Raw genomic sequence first — 15,068 nt, 5'->3', positions numbered from 1 at the left:
GTCATTCTCATTCCCTCTCCCACCCTTCCTGTGTTCATTTGTTTATGTTTTATATTTTTATGTCACCCATCTGGGTTTTGACACCTACTAGAAGCAGCCCACAGCAGAGACAGGTGACTTACTCAAAAAGCAGCCCCTGAACAGCTGCCTATGACTTTTAGGAAAAAGTTTTAAAAAAAAAAATTAAGTGGTGCTGATGAACCACTCTGAAGTAGGGGCTGTAACCTAAGTCCTCAAAACCACAGAGGTGATAAGTAGGCAACTGTTTGTTTGGAAACTGTTAAGAACAATTTTATTATACCCTAATATAGTGGTAATTATTCTCAGTGCATTCTCACAGTCAAAAGACATGCCCAATTTGTTTTTTCTTTTAAACAAAGCTTTGTAGTTCTACCATTGCCTATTCCAGAAAATAAAACCAGTCAGATGAATCACCTCATCCCCAACCTGCTGAATTAAATGTTATTGCAGCACAATCAAACCAAGAAACAGAATAAAGTAAGGAACAGTCCACCTCGATAGATAAGGTTTTCATTAATGGCAATTCAAAATGTTATCTTCTCCAGCTGCTGATAAAAATATTTGCACAACCAGTGTGCTTATGTTGTGGTATTCATACAACTATACGAGGTGATGTGTGGAATATAAAACACAAACTACTATTTTCTGTTTCCATTTCCTATTGAGCTGATGAAAATTTTTCTTCTATTCCAGAAGGTTGCAGTTCACTCTTAGACTGACATGCTTTGTTAATTACTATTTGTAGAGTTAATTTCAACTTAGGCATTTTTCTATGAGCACGTTTTCATACTAGATATTTCCCTACCCCAAGCATATATCTCTGTGCAGGGAGATAGAGGGATCACTAGTCACAACAGGCATGACTCCAGGCCTTCGCTGGATGGTGTCCAAGAATTAAAGCTGCACACATAAGAGGTACAAATGTTGAAGGGCCCTCTATCCATACATGTTTCTATGAGAAAAAAGAAAAAAGGCTGCAGCCAGTTCAGACTACTTTTGGCATATAGTTTTCAGATAAGTGGACACCCCACACATTGTCTTGTACTTTCACTGCAACCTCTTGAGAATAGATGGAAGGTAAGAGAAAGTAATTTTGGTGTCATTTTCAGAGCTCCAGTTGTAAAACTGACTGGTAGAGCATGTGATCACCCTAAGAGGGGAAAAAACAACTTTAAAATGCTGCAGGAAAACTGACACACTGTTGTCAGACCAGAGATGGGAAAAAGCTGAGGATCCTGACAGGCAGTGCATGTGGTAAACAGTGGAACTTTTCTTCTTTCGGAGTTTTCAGTCGATTTAAGTCAACATGGTGCGTTATAAACAGAAGCAGACTTCTGCAGACCCTGGGTTCTTTCATAGTACAAGAACCTACCACACTCAAAGCCCAGTACAATCAAGAACCAGACGAGACAGCCTGTTGTTGAGTTTCCAAACACATTCTAAGAAGTTTAAGACCAACAGCATCAAAGCTACTCAGAGAGAAAGGTCCAAGGCAGACCACACTCAAGTTTCTCCACTCATCTCCAGTCCCCAAACCAAAGGACACTTACACAAGACACATTATCTGTGATTACAGGACATCTGACACAAAGACAGACATTAGATTAAGTTTATATGATACAAAACACTCATTTGTAGTTGCTGCTTTGGAAAACTTCCAAGAACAACTTCACAGTCCGATGCTAACCTAAATAATTTGCCTCTCCCCTCCCTTTTCACCACTTTGCAGAAGAATGAACGACTGCTTAAGCTCAGCTACCACCTAATATCAAACCGTGGCCTTAGGCAGTAGATTAGAAGCCAGTGAGTTTCAACCATTATTGTTACAAACCTTGCAAATGAAAACAAAAAAACAACTCAAGGAGAAGCACATCAATAAACTTCATCCTAAAATTACAGAACTCTAATATTTCATAAAAATTTATCTCCTCTGCTTGCTTCAAAGAACAGGGTTGATTCAGGCATGTACTCCATTTCTCACACACACAGTCCTACCCTACACCAGAAATACATTTGCATTCAGTAGTTCATGTATCTGTATTTCCTTCTCCTATCTGTCAGCTGAAAATGTTGGCATTCACTGTGGTAGATAATTTCCAAGTCACATAATTAGCATAGTTTTGGCTGTTAATTAACCTCTTAAAAGAAAAACAGAATTACAAGAAAAACATATCCTAATGTTTCTGTCAGTATTTTAACCTTGCTTGTTACCAGTCATTTTCATTGCTTCTTATCTAGTGAAAAAAATCAAGACAGTGCAAATATACACCAAGGAATTGCACCTTACTTCTGCAGCCATGCTACACAGTGTGAAGTAAGAACTTGACATTCTGAACAGGCATCCTGTGACAACACAGCACTTCCCAGGCAGGCTACATATCACTGCACTCCACACAAGAGCAGGTCATAAAACCTTGAGGTCAAATGATGTAATTCCAACAATTCCTCCTCTTTTCTTCAATTATCCATCCTACTTTTACAGGTTACTTTTCCCCAAAAAACAAGGCATGTGTCAGGCATCATAAAAGGAGCTCTAGTGGGTAGGACAGTCATATATATATATGACTATATATACATATAAAACAAACATACATATAAAAACCAACACCAGGGCTTTTCTGGACACATCTTGAACACCTGTATGTTTTAGAGATAATAAGGGTTGCCACAACATGGAAGGCTGAGCTGCAGCAGACACTTCTGGGATCTCTTCTGCAGGTACATTCACCCTGTCTTTAGGTTCAGTTCACTCTGGCCAGCTGCTGCCACCAGATCAAGCTTCAGGTCTGCAGGTTTTATTTGTGCTTGTGGCCATTGCAGAGGCAAAGAGCTAATTTTCTAAAGAACTTACTCCAGAATGACAGGTCCCAAACAACTCTGCAACACCTCCAGTCAACATGGAGGAGAGCACTGCTAATACTGGTGTGGCAAACTTCCAGGGACGGGGAGCTGAACTTTTCTGACAGTCTCCAAAGCACCACTGGCATTGCTATTCCTCCTGCCCTTCAAACAGATACTGTTTCTTTGGCTTATGTAACTTCCAGCAGAGAGCTTTATAGAAGGAAACATATCTCACTGTTCCCCCATGGAAGGGGTGGGATGTCGAGACAGGAAACCAGTGTGATACCCTAAATGTGTGGGATATTTTGTACAGCCATTGCAACAGCAAAAGAGAGCCTTCCAGAGGACAATTAGGCTAAAATGCAAAGACATAATCAACAATTTTTCAACAGTCATGGCAATTTTTCTGCAAAATTTTTCTAACACTTGTGGACACAGACTCATGAACCATGGCACTTCTCGTAATTATTCTTGAATTATATATGCAGTAGATTTAATATTTAAATGATTACAAAAGCAGTTTTAACACATGCAGAATATTACAGAAATTTTATCAACCTTCAGGTATGAAAACCCCATAAATAATCTGTTCAAATGCATGCTATAAAAAATATCATTTTTTAATTGTAGCTTGCTAGATGTTGAGAGTTTAAAAAAAAAAGGGAAGCAAATTCATTATATGCAGAGTCAAAGTCCTTTCAGAGATAAAAGATATGGCTGCATGCAGCTATATTTGCCCTTCCAAAATAACAAATTTGATAAACTTGATCCAAAACCAGTTTTTACATCTCTGGGTGTAGAAAAACAGCAGGAGGCATCATCTCCCGTGTATTATTCACAGTGTTAGTTTGAGATTATAGATGCTGTGAAAGTTCCCTTCCTGTGCTGTAAAAAGGTGCAGTAGGTAGAAAATGGAATCAATATCTTCAAGTTATTGCAAACATAGCTCCACAGGGTATCTGGATACCTGTTGGTCTTTGGATGATCCTTGACTATGAAACTAGAAGTCCATCAGAAGAACATTGCTGTTCACTGATGATGACAAGCTGTGATATCCTAACCCTTTCTGCCCTCCTGGCTCTCTCTAGTGTTCTATAAATCCTCTCTTCACCTTTCCTTTTTGCTTTCATTATGAAAGCATTCAAAGAACTCCTCTCTTGAACTCTGTTTCTTATGGAGTAGATTAACTTGACTACTTACATCCCTGATTGCAGCGATTATAATTTGCTAAAATTATGGTAAAAAAGAATAGAGAAATGTCTATGGACAGGTCATAAAATATTCTTTATTTGAAAGGTTTTATTTCAATAGATTTACCATTCTGTAATCTAAGTAGTGTTAGATAATAAACTTTAAATGTTCCTGTGCTTGTGGATGGAAAGGAACTGCAAACAATGCCAGTGGGTAGGACTGGAAGAAATAAATGAGCTGGTTGGTTACTACAGGATCAGTACTGCTGCAGGTCAGTAATGGCCTTTGCAACCTTGCAGGTGACAGAAAGAAGAAGAGAAAGTGTTCTTCCACAAGTACTCCTCAATACTGAAAATTATTCCCCTGAATGAAAGAGCACTATTAAAAAAAAAAGAAAAGAAAAGGTAACAGATACAGCAGAGCTATAAAACAACTCAAAAGAGCTATAAAACAACTAAAAGCTCCTGGAACTGAGACAAGGAGCAAAGGAAATAAAAGCCATCAGGCAGTACCATTACAGGGTTCTGATCTGGCAAAGACTGCACAGCAGCACAGAATTAAGCATAAGACCTCTTTCTATCGATCCTCATGGTTTAGCCAACACAGCAAGAACAGAACAAAACCCTGCAGTTAGCAAGGGGCAGAGGAGACGGCTGAGGAATGCCATTAACATGCTGTTTCTGGAAGCATCCTTCTACCATGACTTGGGACATTGCACTAATTTGAAACAATGAGTAACAATGTAACCAGAAAAACAACGTTACTTTTTGGTTTTCTTCCTCTCCTGATTTATGTCCTTCCTTTTAACCCACCAACAATACTTTGTGGGGACACACTGGTGAATGAATGAAATGTTAGCAGACACTACACAGAGATCTGAGGCAGGAAAGACACATCAAGTGCTTGGGATGAAAAAAAGGACTTGCATAGATTATCTGCCCACTCTCATGAGCAACTGACAGAAGAAGCAGATGACCTGAAGATAGGACAGGGAAGGAGAGAATACCAATTACCCAAAGTATGGTACAAAACTTAGTGTGCAGCAATGGATTTAAATTACTTAATGATTTATTAGTTATACAGTATGTTAGTATATAAATAACTACAGAACTTCCTGAAAATGATTTTCACTGCCCCCAGGTAAGCTGCCTATGACACAAGTAGCTCCTTCATCTACGTGCTGGGTAGATCTCTGGTCTATTATGCTGCCTGCTGTTTGATGACCAGGCTCCTGATGGAAGGTTCAACTTTCTCCTTTGTCAAGAGGACCAGCATAGATGGAGTTATTAAAATAAAAACAAAAAGGAGGACAAACAGCAAAATCTTGAAACAAAATATGGATTCGTCATGATTGCTAGAAGTTCTGTAAGCTCTAAAAAAGGCTTATTTTGGTCTCAATGCTTTAGCTGACTGTAATTTCATTTTCATTTTGTCATGCTGACTGTTCTTGTGCTCCCTTCTCTTCCTTCATTAAGGCAGTGCTATATCTTCACTTTCCCAAAGTAAAATTAAAAAAAAAAAATAAATCCATGCTTTATTCTCTGCACCAGATGGAAGCAGGTACAGGATTTCAGCACAAAGTGCGAGCGGACCTTAATTAAATTGCAGGACTGCAAAATTACCAAGAATGACTTATAGGCAAATGCTCATCATCTGGAATTAGACAAACCATTAAGTGAAGTTCATTGTCCTAGAATATGGAAACATTAAACATTTAGGATGACTTCACAACAGTTCAAGACACAGTCAGAATTAGACTTAAGTCATGTAAACAGGCAGTTACCTACAAAACCTGAACATTCAGGAAGTTCTAACATGAGTCAGTTTACAATTGTAAACACTTTCACCCCCATGCAGGTAACTTTAGTTATGAAGTTTAACAACAGAAGCTTGAGTTGTTTTTTTCTTTTTTTACCAGATGCCAAGCATTAGAATAGGCAGACTTCTGCTTCATACTTCTCAAACTTATATACCATTTCAGTAACTTACTGAGAAAAGTATTTGTTCTCAGGCTGCCCTAAATAGATAGACTTTATTCATGTAAAAAACAAATCTACTTACATAGTACTGTTCACATATATACTGTTCACATATATACTCAATTTACATATATACATTACTGTAGAGATAAACAATGAAAATCTCACGTTATATTCAATTCACAGTAAAGAGCATCTCAATTATTTAAGGACAGAAGTCATCAGCTAAGTGCTTAGCTTCAACTAACAAGCAGTTTCCTAATCTACAAGAATGCTACAAACCAACTATTTTGTCCCTCTTTTATTTGCATATCACTGCTGGTGCTTCCTCTTCATCTCTCTGCACCCACACAGCTGGCTGCAAGTCTCATCTTCCCGTCTCTCCCAGCTACTCAGTCCCACCACTCTTACATTAGCTCTGGTTTCTGTGCTGAAATGGGTCAGTGCTGTATAATTCATCAACACCAGAATCACAACTGAATTAACAGAGTTAAACCTGTATAAAGGCGCCCCCTGGGAAGAGTGCTAATGTCTTTACTAAGGAAAGAATAACATTCCCTGATATTTTGGAGCTTAAACATTAAGATTCTTTTCTCTTTGTACAAAGGATAACACCAAGACACCTTATTTCAGGTGTATCTTGAAATGCCAGATGAGAACTTCCACCCCCAACAATGAAAGGAAAACAAACCTCCCAAAAATCAGCACTGTAAGCATGCTTCCAGTGATGTACTGTTTTGTTTACTTTTTTATTGATGTGAAGTGTTCTACGATTCTATTGTGATACAGATTATTTAAAAACAAATATTATAAATAACTTTGAAACAGTTAGTCACTGTAACTAAGGCAACGAGTCTCCCACTCAATTTCCAGAAATAGGAGTAAGGAATAGAGGTAAGAACAAAGTAAAAAGTTGGCAGGAGCAAGAAAACAAATCATCAGATACTAGTTTGACCTCAGGATGGCCTAGCTGATTAGAGAAAAATATCAGGTATGGCAAATGAGAAAGAAACTTGCTGACAAAAGATGAGGTGGAGAATATGAAGTATACAATACCATATATATTTAATTTCAATAATCATATTCCACAATGAATGTTCCATTCATTTCAGTGAATGGAACCACTGTAGGAATCTGGGAAAATAACAATCCATGCCAGATAGCAGACTGCTAGTTCAGTCTCAACAGCTACTAGTTTCCTACAGGAATCATCTTTTTTTGTAGGTGCTAAAGAAGTCACTTCTTCATAGAGACGTGCCTATTTGCCTCATTTTCCCCCTGATATTTGCCTCCAAATAATGGTCAGAAACCTTTGATGCTATCTACATGAATAGACCTTTATATCCTCACAGAAGGCTGCTGAGTTAACAGGATCCGCCTTGAGGATCTGACTGCAGAATCAAGGCTTGCTTTGTTTCTCCCCCACCTTTTTTTTCCTCCTTCTTTTAAAAGGTTTATTTTCTTGACTGAGGAGAACTGCTTGTTCACAAGTCAAAAGTTCCAAAGTTATCTTGGGGCAATCTGATCCCCCCAAACGAACACGTGGTAGAACCAGGTTCTCTCAACACATTCTAATGGAAGGGCTGGTAATTACTGTATATAACAAGATAAACAGAGTTCAAGTTACTCAGAGTTGTCCATCAGCTAAAGAAACTTATCTTCTCAGCACATGTAAGTTCTTAGCCTGGGAACAAGAGAACTAACAGTAAGACTTTAGGTGTCTTGGTAAGAATTACAATTTCTTAATTTAATTATCTTGTATGCAGATTGAAAAGATTAGATGCAAATTTTAGGAAGAACATACAGTGGACAACAGAGTACAAAGAGCTGGTTCTTAACCACTACAAGATTCATGAAAGAAATTACTGGGTTTTTTTAAAGAGCAACTTTAAAGTAACTTCTACCAAAAAAGTCAAAAAATAAAACACACATCTCATTAGCCTACATCTGAACAGAATTTGTAGAGCAATACCACATAATTCCATTCCCACCATATCCCTCCCTCATTGAACAGCAGCAGCTCCTTTTCATCACCACAGGAGACCATTCCTCCTCTTAGTGTAACAAGGAACTAGTTGGGACATTTATTCTTGGCATAAATTCTAAAAGAATGAAGTCTAATGCTGGCAGTAATGAAAATAGCAACCATAGAGGCATTCAGAGCCTTCACTATGACACTGCAAACATTTGTTTAACTGCCAATTGAACAAGATCCATCTTAGCTACAACAAAGATATAAATGGGCAATAAAGAAGTCAGTGCTCTCACTGTTCAAGGACTTTAAAGATAAGTGGTCATCCTAATATCCTCATGCAGTTGTTCCTACTCAGATCCTTACCACTCATATCTGACTTGTGGAAATAAATACACTGCCTCAAGCACAGTCCAGCAGTCACAGAGGAAAATCCCATACAAAATCCTTCTACATGCCCATCATTATTAGCCCTAAGACATCTTCCTATTACACATTTAAGATTCAGAGAAAATGGGAAATGCATAATATTAAAATGCATAATATTAAAACTATGATGCACTGAAAGAAAAAAATAAAGCTTTACCAAATACAATGACACTGCATCCAATGAGTTTTGCCAGAAATAGTTATAGCTGCAAAACCAGAGGGGAAAAAAATAACAAAAAGCCAGTTTTGATTTGTTCTACTCCTTTCAACAAAACTCTGCTGAGATGTACATAGGCTTATGTAAGCCTAAAAGATGACCTATAGGCACAGATGCAGGTAAAGCTTAACAGAAAAGGAATAAATCCCTGGGCTGTTGGGCAATCCAAATTTCACCTGCACGCTAAGAAAATCTAAGCTGTCAATTACCTCTTAGGTGTAAGAGAGACTAATTCACCAGCCCTTAAAGTAAGAATTTATCTGTTCTGGGAAACAGTTAGTGTTCCTAGAACCTATGATTGCATGACAAAAAAACCCAGAAGATATACTCAGCCTTTCACACTTGGCTATGCAGAGGTGAAAGGGCTTTCACACAGGAGACCAAACATATCACTATGGATACCCACAAGCAAGTTACTCCTTTTTTCCCCCTACCCCATACCTTCCCTTCCACACACTCCCCCTAAATGGGAAAAAAAAAGAAAAGAAAGATTTGTGATACAACATTAGTGACCCTTGACCTCAACTGTACTGTCAGTGCAGTTTCTTACAGCAGTGTAACACAGCATTTCAGGAAGAAACAAACTTTTATAGGCTTTGTCTCACTTAGCATTTTTGTAGTTAAAGCACCATCTCATTTAGAAGAACCTGGTATACAATCACCAATACATGAACACAACACAAAAATCAAACAAACTTAAGAGCAAATACCTCAATTATAATGTACATTTACCATATTTTTCATCTCTACCTTGAATAGTTTAGCATTCAGAATTTGCAGATTTGCTTCCTTTGTTATTAAATAACTGCACAGCACTGCACAAAACCCCAAGAGCAATGAAAACAATCTACAGCTTCTAATTTGACACTTGAATGATTGCTTTTCTATACCTGAGTTACAGTTTGCTATTAAGCGTTACAGGTATCAGCTTTGCCCAATACAGTTCAATTTAGATTTCAATGCAATTTTTGCAAACATGGCTTATGAGTTTTTTTGATACCTGATATACTTTGTAAGCAAACATAAGTCACTTCTGAAAGTGCAATGTATACCCTCAATTGTGTCAAAACTTTGAATTATATTCCTACCTGGTAGGATGGCAAAGCAATAAAGCTCAAGTAGCAACACAAATGTATAGACAATGTACTGGCTGGCTTTTGGTTGAACACAAGGAAAGGCCTACTTTTCTCAGTGCATGGGAAACCTGTATTCTGAAGGTTAAACGTGTCAAATCAGCCTCCACAGACAAACAAATATTTGAGCTTCACAAACACATTAAGCATCTGCAAGATCAAAGTTTTGTTTATCAGGTACTAAGTAAATTAAATCAAGCAAGCGGAACTGGGATTTCACCCTCTGAGCTCAACTAAGAGCCTCAGAGCAAAATGCTCAACTAAGAGCCTCAGAGCAAAATTTCTCACCTCATTGTAACTTCCAGAGCAATGCTTTGACACCAGCTTGCAGTAACTTGAAAAACTAAGCAAGTACAAGAAAACACTAAGCTTCTTGTATGGCATAAGTCTGCCTGTCACCAGCATTATTCTGACATTTAACACAAAGCCCTTCTCCATTATCAAGGAATAAAATCAACAGGTTTATGTTGAATTTGGAAAAATAATCTTGATAATTCCATTTAAAAAGTACTTTGGTTAATAATTTTTTTCCAGAAAGTTATTAATCTGACAGTTGAAGAAAGAAACTAGCAAATCACTTCCTTCCGTCATACCAGCTGAACAGTACAAACAACAGAGCAGCCTTTGCACTTCCCTGCGAAACACAGCCACCCCTGAAGACAGAGTCACTCTAAGGACTACAAATGCACAAGACAACTTGCTTTATTCTGACCAAACACACCACTATGGAGCAAAGCAAATGGTTCAAGCACACAAGAAGCATGTTTCATGAACTACTGAAGAGGAACACCTCTACTCCCACACAGTCCCACAGGCTGGTTTTCATAAAGAGCAGGTGGTGCCACGCTCTGGGTACAGCATCCTCAAGTCAAGACATCCTGCAGCACGCTGCAACAGTGACCTGCAGGAATGCTCTGTATACCAAAGCTGAGGGATTTCATGTTAACATGATTCCTCATGACTTTCTGGCATTCTCACACTCTTATAACAGAATTCAGTTTCAAATAACTGATTTGTCAAGCAACTGACACTTTAGCTGCAGAAATGCAGCTGCTGCTAAAAATCACTCCCCCTACAAAAGACTGTCCAAAACCAGGATTCCCTTCCTTCCTTCCATCCCTTCCCTGCCCTAGCACCCACTCCCTTATGTGAAAGAATAATTCATTTCCCAGCGTATCAATTCCCCTATACAGATCTGTGAAGCCTCTAAAAAAATCCACCTTGTACTTCTTCTGGATTAAAATTTACATTATGACAGAAGCTGAAAGCCTCACATGCATTACTCTGTCAAACCAATGGTCCCCCTCAGTCCAATATTTCACTTCAACATCTGTCAATAGCAGGATCCTTCCCAGAAGAAAAGTTCTGAAATACAGTACTTTCATGTTAACATATTGATAATGGGGTTTTTGCTAACCATTTTGCAAGGAGTACTTGCAGAGGGGTTGTAGTTCTTGTTTTAACAGAAGGGCTTATTTAACAGAAGAGATGAACAAGTGCTTATTTCTGTGGGAAGTCTCCCATAGAAGAACAGCAACAAATCCTGAAAGAAAATCTAACTCAAAGGACACTAAGTGTCTTTCAGATCCACAATTGTTGCTGATTCATAGATGAGGTTCTAAAACAATATGGGACTTCACAAAGTTTACATACAACACAGCAGGACATAAGAGATCCCAGCCCTGTATCACCAAATGTTCCTTAGAACAAATCCTGAGGGATCATGCAACCTAAGTGTGAAAACATAGATGTGTATGTAACTAATGAAAGGACACGCAGGTAAGGATGGGCTGATACTGATCAGCATAACAAACAGACACAGAATACCAGCTGCCTTACCACCCCCAAGTTTCTACAGGTTTTTTTACTGCAGGGCTTTTTTTAAATTTTTTTTTTTTTTGGAAGGGGGTGGGGTCTTTAAGTGCTACAGTTGCTTATCTTTAAGGAAGAGTAACAAGGAGACCCACAGCAGGATGTGTGAGTTTTTTACGTGGGATTTGGCCTCACACACATGAAAACACGAGAAAATACCATTCCTAAGAAACATCTTTTCATAGGCGGCAAACTGGCAGCGCAGACCCTCCCACCTTTGTATCCTGATACCGCACGGGAGACAATAGGTAGGACAGGGGAGACACCAGGAAAGGACAGAGCAGCGAGGACAAGTATTTTACACCAGCTGGGATGGAAACCGAAGAGCCTGGCAGACAAAGAAGGGTGTGATGCGACGAGAGCAACAACCCACTGAAGGCACCAAGAACCTCCTTCGCCTTCAGCAGGGGAGCGCGGGCTCGGGGAAGCTCTGTCATGACCGCGGGAGGCAAAGACACGGCGGCCGAACAAAAGATTTTAAAGGCCTGGAAGGGAAAGGTGGAGGGACGAGCAGGCGGCTCCCGGGCACGTGAAACTGCGCAGGGCAAGGGCCGGGTCCGGGGGAGCGGCGCCAGCTCCAGCTCCATCTCCCGGGCACGCCGCTTCCCGCCGGCAGTCTCCAGGTCGATCCCCGCGCACCGGCCAGCTCCTCAGGCCCGGGGAGCCCCGTCCAGAGACCTTTCCCTTCCCAAAACAGGCGCGGGGCAGGGCTGGTCCGGGGGGAGCCCACAGACCCACCCCCATCACCCCTCCCGGGCTTCCCCTCCGCTCCGGGGCGGGGGCTCGGCAGGGACCCGCCGGCGATGCGAGGCGAGGGGCGGGCGGGCTGCCGCGGCCACCTGTTCGGCCCGGTACCTGCGAGGGACGGCGGCTCCCGCCCGCCCCGCGGGGGCACCGGCGCCCACACCGGGCGCACATGGCGCCTCCCACCCAGCCCGGACCCCAGCGGCGGCAGCAGCCATGCTGCCTCCCGCCGCCCGCCGCCTGTCACCCGCGCACGCACGGCAGCCCGCGGCGGCGGAGGGCGCGCGCGGCGGTACCGGGAGGGGAGGAGAAGGCAAGGGAAGCTCGGGAATGCCCACCTGCTCGCGGAGTTTCAGGAACACCATGGCGAGCGCGCGCCGCCGCCTCCGCCCGCCGCCAACGACTCCCGGCTCCGCGCGCCGCGCGGCCACGCCCCCCCGCCGCCACCGCCCGCGCGCCGGCCGCGCCCCCGGCCACGCCCCCCGCGCCCGCCGCCGCCACCCCGCGCCAGGGCCGCGCGCCCTGCCCCGCTGGGGGCGGAGCCTCCTTGCGCCCCGCCCCCAGCCCCGCCCCGCCGCTCGCGCCTCCGAGCAGCTTCCCGAACGAACCCGCCCGCCCGTACCACCAAGGGCCTCGCTGATTGGCTCTCGGGAGGCGGGACAGAGTAATGGCGGCGCCGATTGGCGGGCCGGGCGCGGCGGGCCCGGCACGGGGCGATAACGTGGGCCGGGCACATGGGAGCGGGAGCGGCCCGGGAGCAGCGCGGCCCTCGGGAGTCCCCGGGCGGGGCTCGGCCACTCGGAGCGAGGAGCCCCGGGACAGGGGTTACCGACACAGGCGGCTTGGCCCGGGGCGGGATTGCTGCGGCACCAAAGGCAGCTGTGAGCTCCTGAGCCCGGGGGAAGGATGGAGAGCTGGAGGGGCATCGTGCTGGGTGGGGAGTGTCAGCAGGCCGGATAGACACACCGAGAGGCGCTGTGACAAAACGCCAGACGGAGCAGACATGGACACATAGAGTACAGAAGACAGTTAACTCGAAATAGAGAAAGATGGCTTTGCAATGTATTTATTCAATGTGTTCACCTCTTTTGGCAGCAGAGATATCATCTGCAATGCTCCGATTCTGTAATTTGACAGATAATTTACAGGCTTATTGTGCACTGTACACCAAGCACAAAGGGGCATATTAGGATAGGTAGGACATAGGTGGGACTTGAAAAACCTCTTGTGAAAGGGACAAGAAGCAGCAGACAGGACGCTGAAATCAGACCGTGCTGCGCTTCCATAAGATAATGTTGCAGCCAGCCAGCCCAGCATGGTAACTATGACTGGGAAGAGTTATTTTCTCCTGAATTTTTATTTTATAAAAAATAGCAGACTCGAGAGACTGAGGCTTTTTGAAATTGCATACTGCTACAGACAACGCTGATAGGAATGTTTCAAGTTTCTTGATTTTCTTGTAGCTTCAAAATAGACTGTGACTTCTTAATGCTCCACATACACTTAAATCTACTTAGACTTTATTATTAGCCAAAGGAAAATGAATGTTTAATAAAGCAAAGAGCGTGTTCTGTGTGAGCACTCATTTGTGTGGTTTTGCTCTCACTCATGTCTTGTTATTGATTCCAGCAGGAGCCTGGCACACGGACATGTTCTTTTGGAGACTGGCAGCATGAGGACAGAAGGGTTTGCTGTGGGTTCTAGCTGAGGCTAATTATTTTAGGTAGCTTTGAATACCAGTGATCTGATGGAGTGTATTTGTTTGGGTTATTTTATTTTAACCAGTTAAGAATTGTCTGATTTTACCAGGCAAGGGAAAAAAAATCAACATTGCCACACTTTCTAAATGAATGTTTTTGACATCTGGGTATGTCCAGAAATGCTGATTATGATAAGTAAATGTTTTAATTTATTTCAAGTAGCCCTCTAATTTATTATTTGTGTGTTTGTGTACCTATGGGTTTTTTTGTTGTTGTTGTTTGTTTGTGAATAGAAGTATTTTGCAAATTGCAAATATGAAACAGGTAGATTTTGACACTATGCAAAACAGTTAAGGACTGTGGTAATAATGTGGTGAAGAGACCAATGGTTGTGGAAATTAGAGATAATTTTATCAATGCAGTCAGTGAAGGAGAAAATGACATCAGGAAGCATTGCTTTTGTCTGTCCCCAAATTAGACTGCTCCTTTTCAAAGTGAAAAGAATGTCTGGGAGCTGATAAAGTTCTTCTCCCTGTGAAGCTTATCAGGGTATAGAGTCATTCAGAGAAACCATCTACTTTCAGCTCACCTGCTATTTCGAGCAATTTATGTAGACAGTTTATCCTAGATGGAAATGTCTCACCTGTCTCAGGAGCACCTGGTGCAGCTTGGAGCCAGGTCCTGATTCAGTGGGGGAAGGCAAATCTTTACATTATTGGTTTTCCAGCTCCTTGCTCCAGTATTCAGGATACAGCCAGGGACAGGCCTGTTGGCTGTACCATCTGCACTTAAATGTGTCATCGACCAACAGATCTCTGACCACTGATCTTTGCTTTTTCCCCCCTCTGGGTTACGAGATAATATAGCATGAAAAAGTTCAAATGGTAAAATGCAGAAATAAAAATATGGATCGTGGAGATACCTATCTGTTTCAGTTTAAGCACTAGAGGTTGTTGAGGTGGTTTGCAT

The 15,068-nt window shown here is 42.0% G+C and overlaps 1 protein-coding gene across 1 annotated transcript in view; it reads right to left on the bottom strand.

Annotated features, from left to right (window-relative positions):
• ANKRD28 (ankyrin repeat domain 28) overlaps window positions 1-12,832 on the bottom strand; it is a 120,167-nt gene extending 107,335 nt beyond the window's left edge. Inside the window, exon 1 of the mRNA XM_084222324.1 lies at window positions 12,738-12,832. Coding sequence (XP_084078450.1) covers window positions 12,738-12,764 — 27 coding nt within the window. The 5' untranslated portion in view covers window positions 12,765-12,832. The remainder of the gene's footprint in view (window positions 1-12,737) is intronic.
• Between the last annotated feature and the right edge of the window lie 2,236 nt (window positions 12,833-15,068).

The sequence above is a fragment of the Fringilla coelebs genome (genome assembly GCF_963513975.1).
Source record: "Fringilla coelebs genome assembly, chromosome: 1".
NCBI lineage: Eukaryota > Metazoa > Chordata > Aves > Passeriformes > Fringillidae > Fringilla > Fringilla coelebs.
This window is presented reverse-complemented; position numbering and strand designations above follow the sequence as displayed.